At 50.8% G+C, this 14,441-nt stretch overlaps 1 protein-coding gene across 5 annotated transcripts in view; it reads left to right on the top strand.

The window, feature by feature from the left end:
* Rnf220 (ring finger protein 220) overlaps positions 1-14,441 on the top strand; it is a 255,652-nt gene that overhangs the window by 236,362 nt on the left and 4,849 nt on the right. Inside the window, exons 1-8 of one of the 5 annotated variants that reach the window (XM_017801165.2) lie at positions 7-28; positions 162-204; positions 3,448-3,569; positions 3,900-4,032; positions 11,998-12,094; positions 12,283-12,369; positions 12,505-12,560; positions 12,678-12,756. In XM_017801165.2, the coding sequence (XP_017656654.1) occupies positions 3,462-3,569; positions 3,900-4,032; positions 11,998-12,094; positions 12,283-12,369; positions 12,505-12,560; positions 12,678-12,756 (560 nt within the window). In that variant the 5' untranslated portion in view covers positions 7-28; positions 162-204; positions 3,448-3,461. Of the gene's footprint in view, positions 1-6; positions 33-161; positions 205-3,447; positions 3,570-3,899; positions 4,033-11,997; positions 12,095-12,282; positions 12,370-12,504; positions 12,561-12,677; positions 12,757-14,441 lie in introns of those variants that run through there. The other 4 variants (XM_017801166.1, XM_029569520.1, XM_008845413.2 and 1 more) reach the window with 4 other exon arrangements.

Genomic DNA, 14,441 nt, shown 5'->3' on the forward strand with positions numbered 1-14,441 from the left:
GAGCAGGGGGGCCGGCGGGAGGGAGGAAGTAGGTTTGTTTACAGGCTGTTTGGGGCGGGGCGGGCCTGGATAAGGGTCCGGGACTGGGGCGGGGGCGAGACTCCTGGCCGCGCCTGACGCTCTGCTCTCTTCTTTTGCATCTGCCGGGGATTTTCTCCCAGACCTTCTTGCGAGTGCGAGCCAACCGGCAAACCCGACTGAATGGTGAGTCCTGTCCGGCCCCTCCCTCCGCCCCACCCCCGGCCTCCTCCCGCCCTCGCTGCCCGCAGCTCCTGGCTTGCCTGGGTGTTCGTCATTGGGGCCCACTGACTTCTCGGCAATCACTACGTCTGTGAGTGTGCGAACCAAGGCTGCGGCCCTCAGTTTCCCCGTCTGTCTAATGGAGGGTTACGTTACTCAGCTCGTGCCCAAGCCTCTCTAAAAACCCGAAAGAACCCCGGGGGGACAATGAGTGTCGGAGAATGAGGAACAAGCTACACAATTCCATTCGGGAGCTCAGCTTTGAATTTGCACACTGCTGGGACCTCACTATACAAGCCGGCAGGGCGCTGAGAATGTTTTTCTTCTAGTTTTTAATCAGTGCCCAGTAATGTGAATGCAGCCTCTCTGCTGAGACTTGACAATGCAATGAGATCTGGAGTTCCCACGGCAACAGGAACTAACTCATCCCAGGGCTCTTTGAGTTATCAGTCGGCCCACATTTCACAAAGGTGATCAGCATGGGCTCGACAGCTCTTAGAGGCCTTTTCTGAAAACAGGCCGTGCATGCACTACCTGGCGCCCCCCCCCCCCCACCTTGGATTCAAACCTCTGGAGCGTTCCTGTTTGCTGAACACAATTGAATGATCCCGTTTTTTGTGCTGACTGAGGTGTGGCTTAAGTTGGGGTCTACAGTAAAGGCCCTTAGGGTCCCTGGGGCCAGCTGGTGAGTGAGACAGTGGATGTTCAAGAACCCCAGCTCTTACCGCTTGATTGCTGCTTCCAGGCTTAGCCCAGTATGGAAAATGGAAATGCATTCATTGAGGGCTGGCACCATGTTAAGCACCATTCTCGACATTTTTTTGAGAGGAAAAAGTTGCACATGTTTTAATAAGGAAACTGAGGCTCTGAGAGGTGAAGGTCATTGGTTTAGCATCACCTAGTTAGAATGTAGCTTAACCATAATTGAAGTCTTTTTATCTCCAAAACCTGTGCTTCTCCAACCCTGTCAAATGCTTTGGCCTCTTCTCACTTAACAGGTAGCTTCTGGGAGAAAACTAAACTTTCTACTGCACTGTAGTAAACTCCCCTCAAGACTTAGAAGAATGGTGAAGGAAAACCCAAAGCTACCATGCTTGCCTAGGAATTTCCAGATGGAGCCCACCCCATCAGGGTGACTTTCTGGTACTACCTGGATTCCTCTGCTGGCCTAGGGGTCCTGGGTAAACAGCATCTAGCAGTATTGTGCCTTTTTTGGCAGTTCCAAAATTTATTTCTTTATTCAATGATTGAATCTTTTTGTCTTGTTTTGGTTTTTGTTTTGAGACAAGGTCTCACCACATAGCCCAGGCTGGCCTCAAACTTATAGCAGTCCTACTTCAGCCTCTCAAGTACTAGGGTTACAGACGTTGAGCCACCATACCCTACTTCAGTCAATGAATCGCAAATGAATCCTTGTCTGTGAGCAGCCCCTTTTACCTAGTGAGGCATCCTTGGACTTGACAAAAGAGTGAGGGATCTTTGTTGGCACACTACATGCTACGTTTCTAAAACCTCAGGAACCTTCATCCAACATACCTTTCTGACGTCCTGTATCCTTTCTTCATCCTTGCTCTAGTGTGTCAAGCCTGCCTGAGCCTGAGAGTCCCTGGACTCTCTAGATCAAGCAAAGCAGGGATCTGGATCTTTGTCCACAAAGTCAAAGAGCCCAGAATATTGTCTAATCAATAGTGGAAACACAGGAAATTGAAAATGAGTTGGATTGCAGACCTAGGTTTCTCAAATTCTATATGCAACTCCTGTGGGCTGGTGGTTTCCCTTTGGTTTGCATCTTTCTGGGGCCGCTGTTCTGGAGTTAGAGAAGCTCCCTGTCTCAAGACTCAACAGGCCGAGGGATTGGAGCTCTCACACTCACTGGGATCAGTCTCACTAGTGAGGGTCAGGTGGGGAGACTTTGGTACAAGGGAACATTCAAGGTTATGGAGTCAGGCCTGGTTTCTTATCTTGCCTTTGATACTTGTTAGCTGCTTAGACAAGTTCCTTCATCTTAGCTTAAGGTTTCTTCATTTGTTAAAATATGGGAAGACAACCTGTGCTCTAAGATACAGGCATAATTGAGCCTCCTTGTCTGAGATACTGGCTCTGAAACTAACAGTAGAGACTCTAAGTTAAAACATCACTGTCACCTGTGCTCTCCCTTAACTATGTTCATGAACTTCCAATCAGGGTCAGGAATCCAGAAGAAAGTTCTTCCTGGCCCTTCAGTGGAGAACCTTTCCTTTGACAAGCACCCTGCTCCTTCCCCCATTAGTCTGATCTTAAAGTGGCCATCTCTGAACCTGCTGTTGCATCCTGGGAGCGGATAGAGGGAAGAGAGTCCCTTATTTTGACCCCTTCCTGCTTCAGTGACAGGAGGGCTGCAGAGAGGGATTAGTGAGCTAATTAGAAATGATTGCATCTCTCAGCATTAATTAGTAGTGCTGTGGGCTTGCAGTGTGCACTTTGGAACTGAGCCCCCTGCGGGACAGCATGGCAGGCAGGCAGGCCTCTGCCTCTGGGGCCTGCCAGCTCCTTTGCATTGATTAGAAATGATAGAACAAGTTTGGGTAGGCACTATAAGGGATGCCCTCTTAGGGTATCCAGGGCCCTCTGACCTGGCTGCCATCTAACCATTTATACCTTTACAACTGGGTCTCAGTCTCCTTTCCTGTAAAATAGGACCAGTGGAGACAGAAATTCCTCTTGGCATGATCTTAGATAGTATGCTAGGTGCCATACCTCAGGGCTTTTGGCCCTGGATCAAAAGAAGTTTTAAAAGGTGAGTAGACCAAAATCAAGCCCTGGTGTAGCCTATGATTCTAACCACAAACTTGTTCTATGGAGTTGTATTTCCAAACACCATGGAGTTTGTGGGCTTGGTCTGATGGGGAAGCTAGCTACATGGAGTATCTTCTGCCTGCTGGACTCACTGAGCACGGCAGATAGGGAGGGATGGGTTGAGCTTGAGCCAGCTATGGCCAGAGTAGATAACTCCCCTGGCCTAGCACTTCCCTGGCCCAGGTGCTCTTGGCAAGGCCTGGGCCTGGAAGGAGGAGGAAGCACTGCAGAATCAAGGCCATATCAAGTACTGAACAAAAAAGACTAATGCCTGGCAGGGTAGGATGTGTCCACTTCACTGGGACTCAGAGCCTACAGAGCTACGGTAACCATTGGCTTATGCTTTGCTTTATTTTCTGTTTCTCCATGCAGCTCGAATTGGGAAAATGAAAAGGAGGAAGCAAGATGAAGGGCAGGTATGTCCCCTGTGCAGCCGCCCCCTGGCAGGATCGGAGCAGGAGATGAGTAGGCATGTGGAGCATTGCCTTTCTAAGGTAGAGGGGCTGTGGCCATCCACCTTCTTCCTCCTCTCTTCCCCTGACACTTTCTGCTGACTGCTCCTACATCTGTGGGCTCCTGGGTCTCCAAGTGGTCTCAGCAGCTTCTTCCCCATTTGCTTTCTTTTGCTTTCATTTCCACTCATTCCCTTCTTGGGTTCCTGTGGAAAATTATTGGGAAGAGGCCCAGGTCTTTCAAAAGAGCCTGAAAGCCAGGGGCTCACCTGGCATCCCAAAGCAGGGGTTAGGGCTGTTGCCTTTCTTGTAGGCCTTGGGAGCAGGTAGGGATGGCCTGGGCTCTGCATGATCCTGCTCTGCTCTTCACAGAGGGAAGGCACCTGCATGGCTGAGGATGATGCCATGGACATTGAGCATGAGAACAGCAACCGCTTTGAGGAGTATGAATGGTGTGGGCAGAAGCGGATACGGGCGACCACACTCCTGGAAGGTGGCTTCCGAGGTACAAGCAGCTGACACATGGGTAGTGACACTCTGGTGGCCAGTTCATGGCTGGTGGCTGGTCATCCATTCCACCACATGGGAACTGCTGCTGGTGGGACTCCTTTGTAACTGTGCTGCCTGCCTGTGATGTGCATATTAAAGTGGATGTATTTGGGTGGGAAATGGAATTGTGAGGCTGCAAGCTAGGAATGACGAGGGGGGCTCTCAGCCTCGGGTGATGCATTGAAGGTGACAGCCAAGCCGCGTTAGCACCTGCATAAAATATTAAAGGGACGGTTATGCATTTATCACTCCATCCCTCTTAAGGCTGATAAATGAGAATCCAGCAACCTGCTATACACCTCCAGCACTGGGGGCCCTCAGGGCTTCTAGGCAAACACATTGGATTTTCCTCCTCCTCCTCCTCCTCCTCCTCCTCCTCAGCCCTATGTCAGGGAAATCAGTTACAGAGGAGAGAGAGTGAGTTATGGTAAAATTTGACCTCCCAAGAGCTTCATTGGTGAATCTAATTTTAGATCTGATCCCATCTCTTCTCCCTTGTCGCCCTCTGCCCTGAAGCAAGAGGGTCCTGGGCTCAGCTGCTCCCTGCTTCCCTTGGACTGTTCTCAATTGCTGCAGAAGAGTCTTCAGGGCTCTGCCTATCTCCAGTTCCTTCCCAGTTCGTGGGACATAGGTTGCCCATCTAGATAAGACAGCAGAATTGGTTGGGTACATAGGGTCATTGTCCTCTTATCAAACTCCCCTACAGGGAAAAGAAGTAGAGGCTTCTTGGTTGCCAGCTCTCTCCTTTTTTTGTATAAAAGCACAGCTGGCACTGCAGCTTGTGGTCATTAAGGGAGCCAGTCTGCATCCCATCTGCCTCCCGTTTCTGGGCAACACCCTTGGGAGTACGTGTGTGTGTGTCTGTCTGTCTCTGTCTGTCTGTCCCTTGGGAGTACCACTGTGTGTGTGTGTGTGTGTGTGTGTGTGTGTGTGTGTGTGTGTGTTTCAACTGAATTTATAAGCAAATAATCACTCTAGAATGTTCTCGCCCCAAAAGTGCTCGTATGTGATCCAATTCTGCTGACTAACCCTATGTACCTGTGTGTGTGTTTGGAGTATCTCGGTGTGTGTGTGTGTGTGTGTGTGTGTGTGTGTGTGTGTGTGTGTGTGTGTGTGTGTGTGTGTTTTCCCTGGGGAATTTCACAGCAGCTGGGAAGAGAGTCTTGTCTCCTTTGAGCCATGCCACCTGGGCTCACGCGAGGACTGGTCTGTGTAGTGCCATCCCGTGCAGATGGGTCATTATGTCTCTGGGCTTCTCTTGTGTTGCCCACTAATCTGAAAACAAGCCAGAATGTAAATCAGGAGGATTAAACCAGTTTCCCTGAGTCTGAGCTGGACAGCATTTGTTGTCATTGCACTCTGGTTCTGTGCTGGAGCCCTGACGTGTCTGAAGCCTTGGAAGAATGAACGGCAGAGCCCAGGCGCCCAAGAGTTATGCACACAGGTGTTGCAGTGTGGGAAAGCAGGCCTTTCTGTGTCGGTTCCCGAGTACTGCTCTGGGTTAGCTGTGTTATCGACTGCAACTATTCACATCTTCCATTGCTGTGGCAATTTCGTAGTTTTTTATGACTCGGGCATCAGACAATGCCTTAAGGGGGGTCAAGCTGCACAGGCCTGCTGATTTCTGTGAAGCCTTCCCTTCATGGGGATGCACCAGCAGAGCAGTATGAGGGGCTCTCAGGCCCTGGGTGGGTATCAGTTTTCTCTGAGTGTTTACACTGTGAGGTTGTTTCTTTCAAGAATTCCTGAGGAGAGTTCAAAGGGGCCTTTTCTTTAAGCGATTTGGAGACCGAGAATGAGAGTAAGACTTGAAGAGGGAACCAGGCCGGAGGTGCCTTTATCTGCAGAGAATTGCTCCGGCTTTCCTGATAGAAGCTGCTGCCGCCTCTTAAACAGCTTAGTGCAGTCAAAAGACAGGCCGACTTGAAAGGCTGTTTTACAGTGAGATCAGCGGGGGCCATGAGGCAGAGAGCGGGGCGCAATGGAGCGGTGGAGGCTGAGCCTCCTCAGTGGGAGGGGGCTATCAAAGGAAGGCCCTAGCTGATCCTGACTGCCTCTGCCCCTGAAACCAGTCTGCAAAAGCTGGCCATCTGTCAGCCTACCCTCCCTGGCCAGGACCAATAGACCCCAACTCTTGGGGGGTTGGGTGTGGCCCTGCCAGGCTGCTGGTGTCAGTGCAGTGCATTGATCGCCTGCCGGGCGGGCCGGGCCGCAAGCTGGGCAGCTCGTGCTTAATGTGATTGAAAGGCAGTTAAAATGGCGGTGACCTTTTCAGGAGGAATTAGATTGCCTGCCAAGACCGGTTAGAGGGAGTGATAACGCCAACTGAAGAAGCTGCCCAGTCGACTTCAGAGAGAAGCAGAGGCAGGATGAGCAGACAAGCATCGAGGCCCATTTAAGCTGCACTGTGCGTGCTGACAGAACAGAGATTGCTGTCCTTGTTAGATATGAAAGAATTGAAGAATTGCAGATAAGTTCCTGTATCCGATCATCCTGTCCCTCCTCCCAGACCAGGGCCTCTGCGTCATCCTCAGCCAGGCTTCCCACCAGGCCCACTAGGAAGTGGTCTGATGGGTCAGATGAGCTGCCTTGAATGTAATCTGCTGTGGAGGCAGTGGACAAATGAGTCTTGGCGAAGACACTGGGCTTAGAAGAACAGGCCTTGGGCATGGGGCCTCTGGTTACTGACAGGGAGGCCAAGATAGTAGCCCTGAGAGTGCTTGGACCTCATGTCTTAGGACGGAATGAGACTAGAACATCACGAGAGGCCCAACTACAGATAGATTTTCTAAAGACCAAAGAAAATAGGTAAAGATACGAGAGAGGAACTTTAGAAGTAATTTTTGTTATCTAGGAAACAGTCTGACCACAATCTAGGAAAGTGTAGGCTGTGTGCCTCAGCTGCCGATTGCTCACTCAAAACTTGAGGTTGTTCGACTGCTGGTGGTGTTGGCATAGGCTCTACACAGGGCCTAGTGCTTCACTTAAAGAGATCAGCAGTTAGGGGGCAAAAATTGCTTCTGGGGCAACCTACCAGGATAGAGAAACAGGTCCCAAGGAAGCAGCAAATTCACAGCCCTTTCAATAGACTGCCTTTACATAGTCAAAGGCATGTCACCGATGAGTGGTCCTCTCACTTTCTACGTCTGCCTGCCTCGCTGTCTTAATGGGCCCTCCCCACAAAGTGAGAGTTCACTTGTCTGGATTTGGGGAAGCCAGAGCTAGCTCATCACATCCAGAAGGGGCAGGGTGGACAAAGGACATGGAAAAAACTGGTTTCAGATAAGGTGGCAGTGATAGGGGCACAAGAGTGGTGAGGTGAGGCATTTCCCAGGAAGCTGCACATGAAGTGGAAAGTGTCTGCCTGCACCTATGTTTTTGAGCCTCGGTGAAAACACTGGGGAATGCAGCAGGAAGCCCCCGGGGATCAAACAGGTGGAGTAGGATGGGCATGGTGGTGCACACTTTTAATCCCAGCACTGGGGAGGCGAGTTCAACTGTGGAGAGTTTCTGTCTTGCCAGATCCTGGCCTAGGTACTGAGTTCCTATCTTAGATTTAGGCTGGTTCTAGGTAGGAATAAAAAAATCATGGTGAGAACAACAGGCAGTGAGGCAACTTTAGCACAGCTCTTTTAAATATCTGTTGATAAAACTTAACAGATTATGAAGAGAGTGAGAGGCATGAATCCACGGGCACGGTACATGGGTCTTCCCCTGGCTGCAGCCATCTTTGGCATGTTGGTTCCCAAAAGATGGGAGCCCCAGTTGTTAGAAATGTCCCTCAGCACAGCTGTGCTCTCTAGTCCTGTTGGTAGCATGTTGGAACAGCAAACCCACAGGAAGCAGGCTTCGAATAGAGGGTAAAAGTGGCTGCCCTCTCCTCCACCACCTTTAGTTATGACGGCTGCCTGATGGGAGGGGTGAAGAGACTAGCAAGGAGCAAGGCCTCTTCTGTCCCCTATGGCAGCGGATGGGATTTAATCACCTTTTGGAACACAATTGTTAAGCTGGGACAGAGGGAGTGTAGGCAGAAAGAAGCAAGTATCAATGGTTTTAAACGGCATCTGTCTCTGTGTGTCTCTTCTGACGTGAGGCAGTGAAACACGTTATCGAGGAGGCCCGGAAAGTGGCTAAGTGCGTTTGACACACGCCAACTCCCTGCCTCCACACTGGATAATTGCATTGTCAACTGTTCAGCGAGGTGGCAGGTGACACTGTAGGCCGATTGATTGTCCCGCATCGCAGCTCCCCAGACTGTCAGCTCCCCAATCGATGGCGTTTACACAAGACACCGTAACTGCATCTGTAACTAATTCCAGTGTAAAACTCCCCGGAAGCTGCTGCCCCTGGCCTCCCTGTAGACGAGCTCTGGAAGGCCCCAAGACATTCCCTTCTCCCCGGGCTCTGGTTTGGTTGGGAGCAGCAGGTGAGGAAATTGATGGCTCCTTTTTTGTGGTTTCAGGTTCCAGGATGTTACTGCCCCCAGTAAACGGGCATCTCCAGTTTCTCAATCGATCATCTGATCAATTGATTAAATTAACACTGATTTTTTTTCTCTCCGCCCCCCTCCTCAATGACCCAGGAAGAAATGAGTTTATGGGAGAAGGGTCATTTTCATAAAATTTAGAATTACATATTATTTCTGCACTTAACCCTCTCCTACTGTGTTCCAAATACTCACTGGAGAGAAGGGATTTTCTGTACTGCTTACTCACCCAGGAATGGGCAACTGGCACTGGCTCTGCTGGGCGCCGTTGACCATCAGACTTAGTTTGCCTATTTGTAGGGACTCAGCCATCTTGTCCCTCTCATCTGGGGCATAACCATAGAAAGGGACCTCCCTGGTGACTGAAGGGTATTCTGGATCATCTTGGAGGAGCTGAGGACCCAGTTGTTTCCCTAGACAGTGGCAGCTTGCCTGTTATTCTCAGAGCTACATGGAAGAGGAGCCAGGGACTTGGAAAGGAGCTGTCTGTACCATCTTGCCTCTGAGTACTGGCTTGGGATAGTCCAGCAGCTGAGAACATAAAATGACTGTGGAGCCTTCCTCTCCAAGAGGGAGGAGGGGGCAAGCTGGCAAGGGCGCTGTCGGCATAAAATGGCTTTATGGCCGTTTCTTTTTATTATGATTCTGCCAGAAGTCAGCAAGTGACATTTCATTAAGAAAATAAAGTTTAATGTGCTGGGAAGAAGGTTGGAGCAGGCTGGGGTGAGCACCAGAGTAAAATTGGTGGTGGCAGCCTGTTTGGAACACCTGTGGGGGTTGGGAGACGTTCCCAACATCTGTCTCGGCTGGGGACTGGGATCAGGGTCAGAATAGACTACTTAGGTCAAAGGCAAAGAAGCCTTTCTCTTGGCTAACAAGATGTATCATGCCCTCCCAAGTCAGGATCAGAAGGTTGCTGTGGAGCTGTGGCAGGACTATCTTGATGGATTTCTGTGGGCCATAAACTAACCAGGCCTGGCCTTCGTTCTGATGTAGGGTTCATAAGACATATTGAATGGTGTTGCTAGTGTTTAGCCAGTACTGCTGGGTGTGTCATGTAGCACCTGCTGGGTATTACTGAGACCACAGCAGTGAGTCAGGCTCGAGACCCTTGTAGCTTTTAATCTGGTAAGGGACAGTGACAATAAATAGAACCTTGGAGTTGTGTAAGAGTTGGGATACACATCAAGGAGGGGACACTTACATGTAAGTACCTGGGGAAGTCACATGTACCAGTCAAGATCCTGAAACTTTTTAACGCCAAGCCAGACAGGTTGAACGCCAAAAGGTTGAAAGGAATATTGGAGGCGAAAGGTCACTCCTTCAGCAGACAGGAATTACAGAGAAACTACATTGCATAGGCACCATGTGTTAATGGTAGAAATCATATCTGCCAAGTGAGCAGGTATTTCGTTTGTAGAGCAGGAAGAAAGAGGTACAAAAGTATGGGACCTAAGGTGTGCAGGATGTGGGAGGTCACAGTAGCTGTCCCACTGCAATATGAATGTTGGTCTCAGCAGAGCAGGCCCAAGACCACAGAGGAGGGAACTTGAGGTCACAGGGCTGCTTCACATGTTGGGACTTCTGGCAGCTTTGGTTTCTCTGTTTAGCTAAAGGAGCCATACTAGGCTCAGGGCTGGTACTAGAGATGTCTACCCACCCATAAGGCAGGGCTAGGCCAGGCTGAGCCTAGGGTGTGAGGCTGGCCACTGAGCTGCATGTACTTGGGAGCCAGGCTTGGCAGGACTTGGGGGGTGCTGGCTGTAAATGAACCTGATAGCTACATTCTGATTGATGGTAGAGTTTGTCTCCCAAACTGTCAGAGGGTTTATAGAGGTGCCACTCAACCTCAAGGCGGGAATTGCTTGTCAGGACACCTGGCCAGGAATAGGAGACAGAGCTGTAACTTGGTATTTTCTCAGCTTAATGGCCCTGCTGCTGACCTGCCTGCTGCCTCAAGTATGTCGGTCCCTCTGAGTAGAGGGCAAATGAGGGCTGTCAAGGAGGGTAGCGCCTAGGCACTGACCAACCCCTTTCCTTTCCCTAGCACTGCTTACCTCTGGGATGGATGGAATCTAAGACCAGAGACTGGAGCTGTAAAAGGGATGAATCAAGGAAAAGGTGCTTTTCCAGGGCTTGAAAGATGGAGGACATCCCAGTTGAAGTGAATAGCATGAGCAAAAGTCTTAAGGTGTGTCTGGGACATAGTGAGCAGTCTCCATGTCTGCATGCCCAGTGCTTCTGAAGTGAACTGAGAATGTAGAAAAGTTGACTGTGACTGTCGCTGACTTGACTGAGGAGCCTGGACTTGGCTGTGCATGCAGTGGGAAGCCAGAGGTAGTTAAGGTCAGAACTGTATGATTAAGCAGGATGAGGCAGTAGACAAGAGGCTTACGGACGCATCACCCTAAGGACAAAAGGACACTTCTACGACCACTGGGGAGAGCCCTAAGCTGCTTCCTCACTTTGCAAATGATTTCTTTGCTGACCCTGGGTACAGAGCCCTTCGTTTTCCTTTGTCCTTGGCAGAGCTGCCAATCTGGCTAGTAAGATGTGGTCTGAGACCTAAGATGAAGAGGTGGAGGGCAGGCTCTTTGATCTCTAACCTGGAGTGGTCAGAAGCGTGGTTCTGGGAATCAGACCACTGACATATGAAGTGGGTTTGGTGAAGCCTTGGTAGTTCAGTCCTTCAAATTAGTCAAGAGTCTGCTTTTGGTTGTGCCAACTGCCCTTTAGGGTCAGCAGACTGCCTGGCCTTTGGCCTAGCCTGGTTGCCTTTGTAACTGCTCTGAGAGGCAGGTGTGCATGCCGATCCTCCCTTGTCTGTCCCTTTCTAATCCCTTTCTAACTACACTTGTCCAGGAATCCGGGCTGTGTGAGGTAGAGATGAATAATTAATGTCAGGCGCTTCAGACACCAAATATTTGAACAGCTGCCTGGTGTTTTTGCTGGCAAGGACCTAGCGGCCAAAATGAGGATGTTGGCTGGGGGTCCTGCTCTATGGCTCTCATTGGCCTTAGCCAGCCTTTTCTCCCTCTGATGGACTTGTCAGGTTGAACAATGAAACCTAGTGAGGTCCAGGTCCTGATTGGAGGTGACTTTTTTTTTTTTAGCTGAGTTTCTCTGCTCTCTTGACTTCCATTTCTCTTCCTGGAAATGGAAGACAGGTTAGCAGGCCTGGCACAGGATGTCTCCAGAGGACCTCACAAAATGTGTGAATGGACCAGTTTACAAGCAGAGACAACCTGGAGCTGTGTGAAGGGTACCAAGAGAAGGTCTGAAATAGAGGCAGGACCACTTGAGTGTCTGGTTCTGCATATGGCAGGTCCAAATTTCTGTCTGTCCACAGACCTGATTCCTACCTAGAAGCAGCCGAAGGGGCTCCCTTGGCCTCATTCTTCTTCCTCTCTGGCCCTTACACCCTGTTTCCCATAGGCTCCGGCTTTGTCATGTGCAGTGGCAAAGAGAACCCAGACAGTGATGCTGACTTGGATGTGGATGGGGACGACACTCTGGAGTATGGAAAGCCACAGTATCCTTTGGACATTAATGGTGGAAGGTGGGCTGGTGGGGGCCAAGCCAACGGTAACAAGAAGTTGCTAGTGCCTCTAGCACTTGCTCATTCTCCCCCTGGAGCCAGTTTGGTGAAAAGAGTACTAAGGATTCAGTCCTTGTGGCTTACTGAAACCTTGGGTGTATTGTCCTTGACCATCATGCCAGATACACGGAGGCTGACGTCATCCCTTGCACAGGAGAAGAGCCTGGTGAAGCCAAGGAGAGAGAGGCACTTCGGGGTGCAGTCCTAAAGCAAGTGTGGGCAGAGATGGGCAAATTTGATGGAGGGATCCTTGGAGGCAGGGCTCAACCCATTACATTATACACCTTCCACTGTCCTGCCAGCCTGCAGGCCTCACTTTGTTCTTTCTCCTTCGTCCTCTCTAGTGGTGGCCCTCCCAGCACCCGCATCACACCTGAATTCTCTAAATGGGCCAGTGATGGTAAGTCCTGACTCAGATTAGCAGGAAGAGGGCATCCTTAGATGGTGGTGGCTGTCTACAAGCCCCAAGCCCTCACCTGTGCTGGCCAGAGAGTGAGCTGACCTTTTGTCCCTACAGAGATGCCATCAACCAGCAGTAGTGAAAGCAGCAAGCAGGAGGCCATACAGAAGACCTGCAAGAACAGCGACATTGAGAAGTGAGTACGGTTGGCCAGGAGAGGGGCCCTTTGCTAGCAGGAAGGCCTGCTGCCAGCGCTTCTGGCCCTCCTGAGTGCAGCTCAGTCCTGCTGCCCTGGGCACAGAGCCGGCAGCGGAGCCCAGCTGGTGCTAAGCGTGACTTTCTGAATTGATCGCTGGGCCACGGCCCTAGGAGCCTTGGTGGATAGGAACAGTCCGCTTGCCTGCCTACCCGCCGCCGCAGCGGCCCCCACCAACGGAATGTGATGTATGGCCACCCAGCCCAGCCGGTGCACTTGATTCATCTCCAGTTTCTGTTTCTTAATCGGGAGCTAAATTGGTTTCATTTTTCTTGTCCCGGGTGGCACTTGCAGTAGGTTTTAGGCAGGAACATTGGGTCTCATCACTTCTAATAGGAAATTTTGGCCAGAGTTCTCTACAGGGGAAAAGGGGATCCATTAGTACTTTATCCAAGGTTGCTGGACAGCACCTGCCTGGAGCCATAAGATTTGATATCAGCTGGGCATCCTGCTGTCTTTCTGGAAGCCAGAGGAAGGCCAGTTCTGGCCCCAGAAGGTGGCACTGTCCAGTCTGGGCTTCCTGGAGCCGCCATTGGCCATTGCTTATCTCCCTGAATCTCCCCCTCCCTCCTGCTGGAGCTAGGTTGCCTGGGGTTAAAAGGTAGCCTCTTCATTCTAGGACTAGTGTTCCATCTTGCCTCCTTCCAGCAGAGTGGATTGCAGGCCAGTAAGGGCCAGGTCGGTGGCCCAGGGTCACCCCCCATTTGTTTCCCTCCATTTTGTGTTGTCATAAATTCATTCCAGCCCGTTGTGGTTGATCAGTTTATCTCGGCCGGGGCTGCGAGTGCTGCTGGCATGATGTATGGGCCGCGGCGCAGGGCCCAGCTGCCCATGAATCACCGCAGCTGCTCTGTGTCAGCGCCGGAGCGGGCCATTCGGATTCGGCGCAACCAGCTTGGGGAGGGGGGTGACGTATGGATGTTTATTTAATAATTCTCTCCTACTCCAGCTGAGCAGGGCGGGCGGGGCTGTAAGGGGCGCCCACCCTGTCTGGAGGGGCTGCTCATAAATCAGAAAGACAAGATCATTAATCAAGAATGGCGCCTGAGGGGGAAGTGGGGGCCAGAGCCAGTGGCTGTCCACAAAGGTGCTACCCACCCAAGGCCGGGGGAAGTCAGCATTTCTGTCCCACCTGTGTGAGCACCGGCTCCAGTGGGTGGAGCTCTCTGGAACAAGTTGGACTGATAGTTGTTGTGCAGAGATTTCTTTTGGGCCTAGAGTCCCCAAGATTAGCATTCTTCAGTCCCTTTGAACATCGTAGCCCTAGGTCCATTTCATCCCTAGCAAGAGGGAAAGGCAGGGTGCAGGCCTGCCTCCATGAATCTGATCGCCTCATCTATACCTTAGAGGGGTCAGAAATAGTTCATAACCACACTGGTCAGTGGCTGGAGGATTGAGTAGTTCATCAGAGCAAATTAGAGGTTCTGGATGAGCTTAATTCAAACAGAATTCAAAACTGGTAGGCCTTAAGCTGCATGTTGACCCTCACCATGGCTTTGGAGTTCTTGGAGATGTAGTAAACCTTAGTTTCCCCATCTTTGGAATTCTCAATGGGTCCCGATCCTTGTTGAGAATTTACCAGCAGTCTAGACAGAGATGGCACATATAGCACTAAGCAGAATGCC

Source organism: Nannospalax galili, unplaced genomic scaffold (assembly GCF_000622305.1).
Source record: "Nannospalax galili isolate Female #2095 unplaced genomic scaffold, S.galili_v1.0 scaffold1402, whole genome shotgun sequence".
Taxonomy (NCBI): Eukaryota; Metazoa; Chordata; class Mammalia; order Rodentia; family Spalacidae; genus Nannospalax; species Nannospalax galili.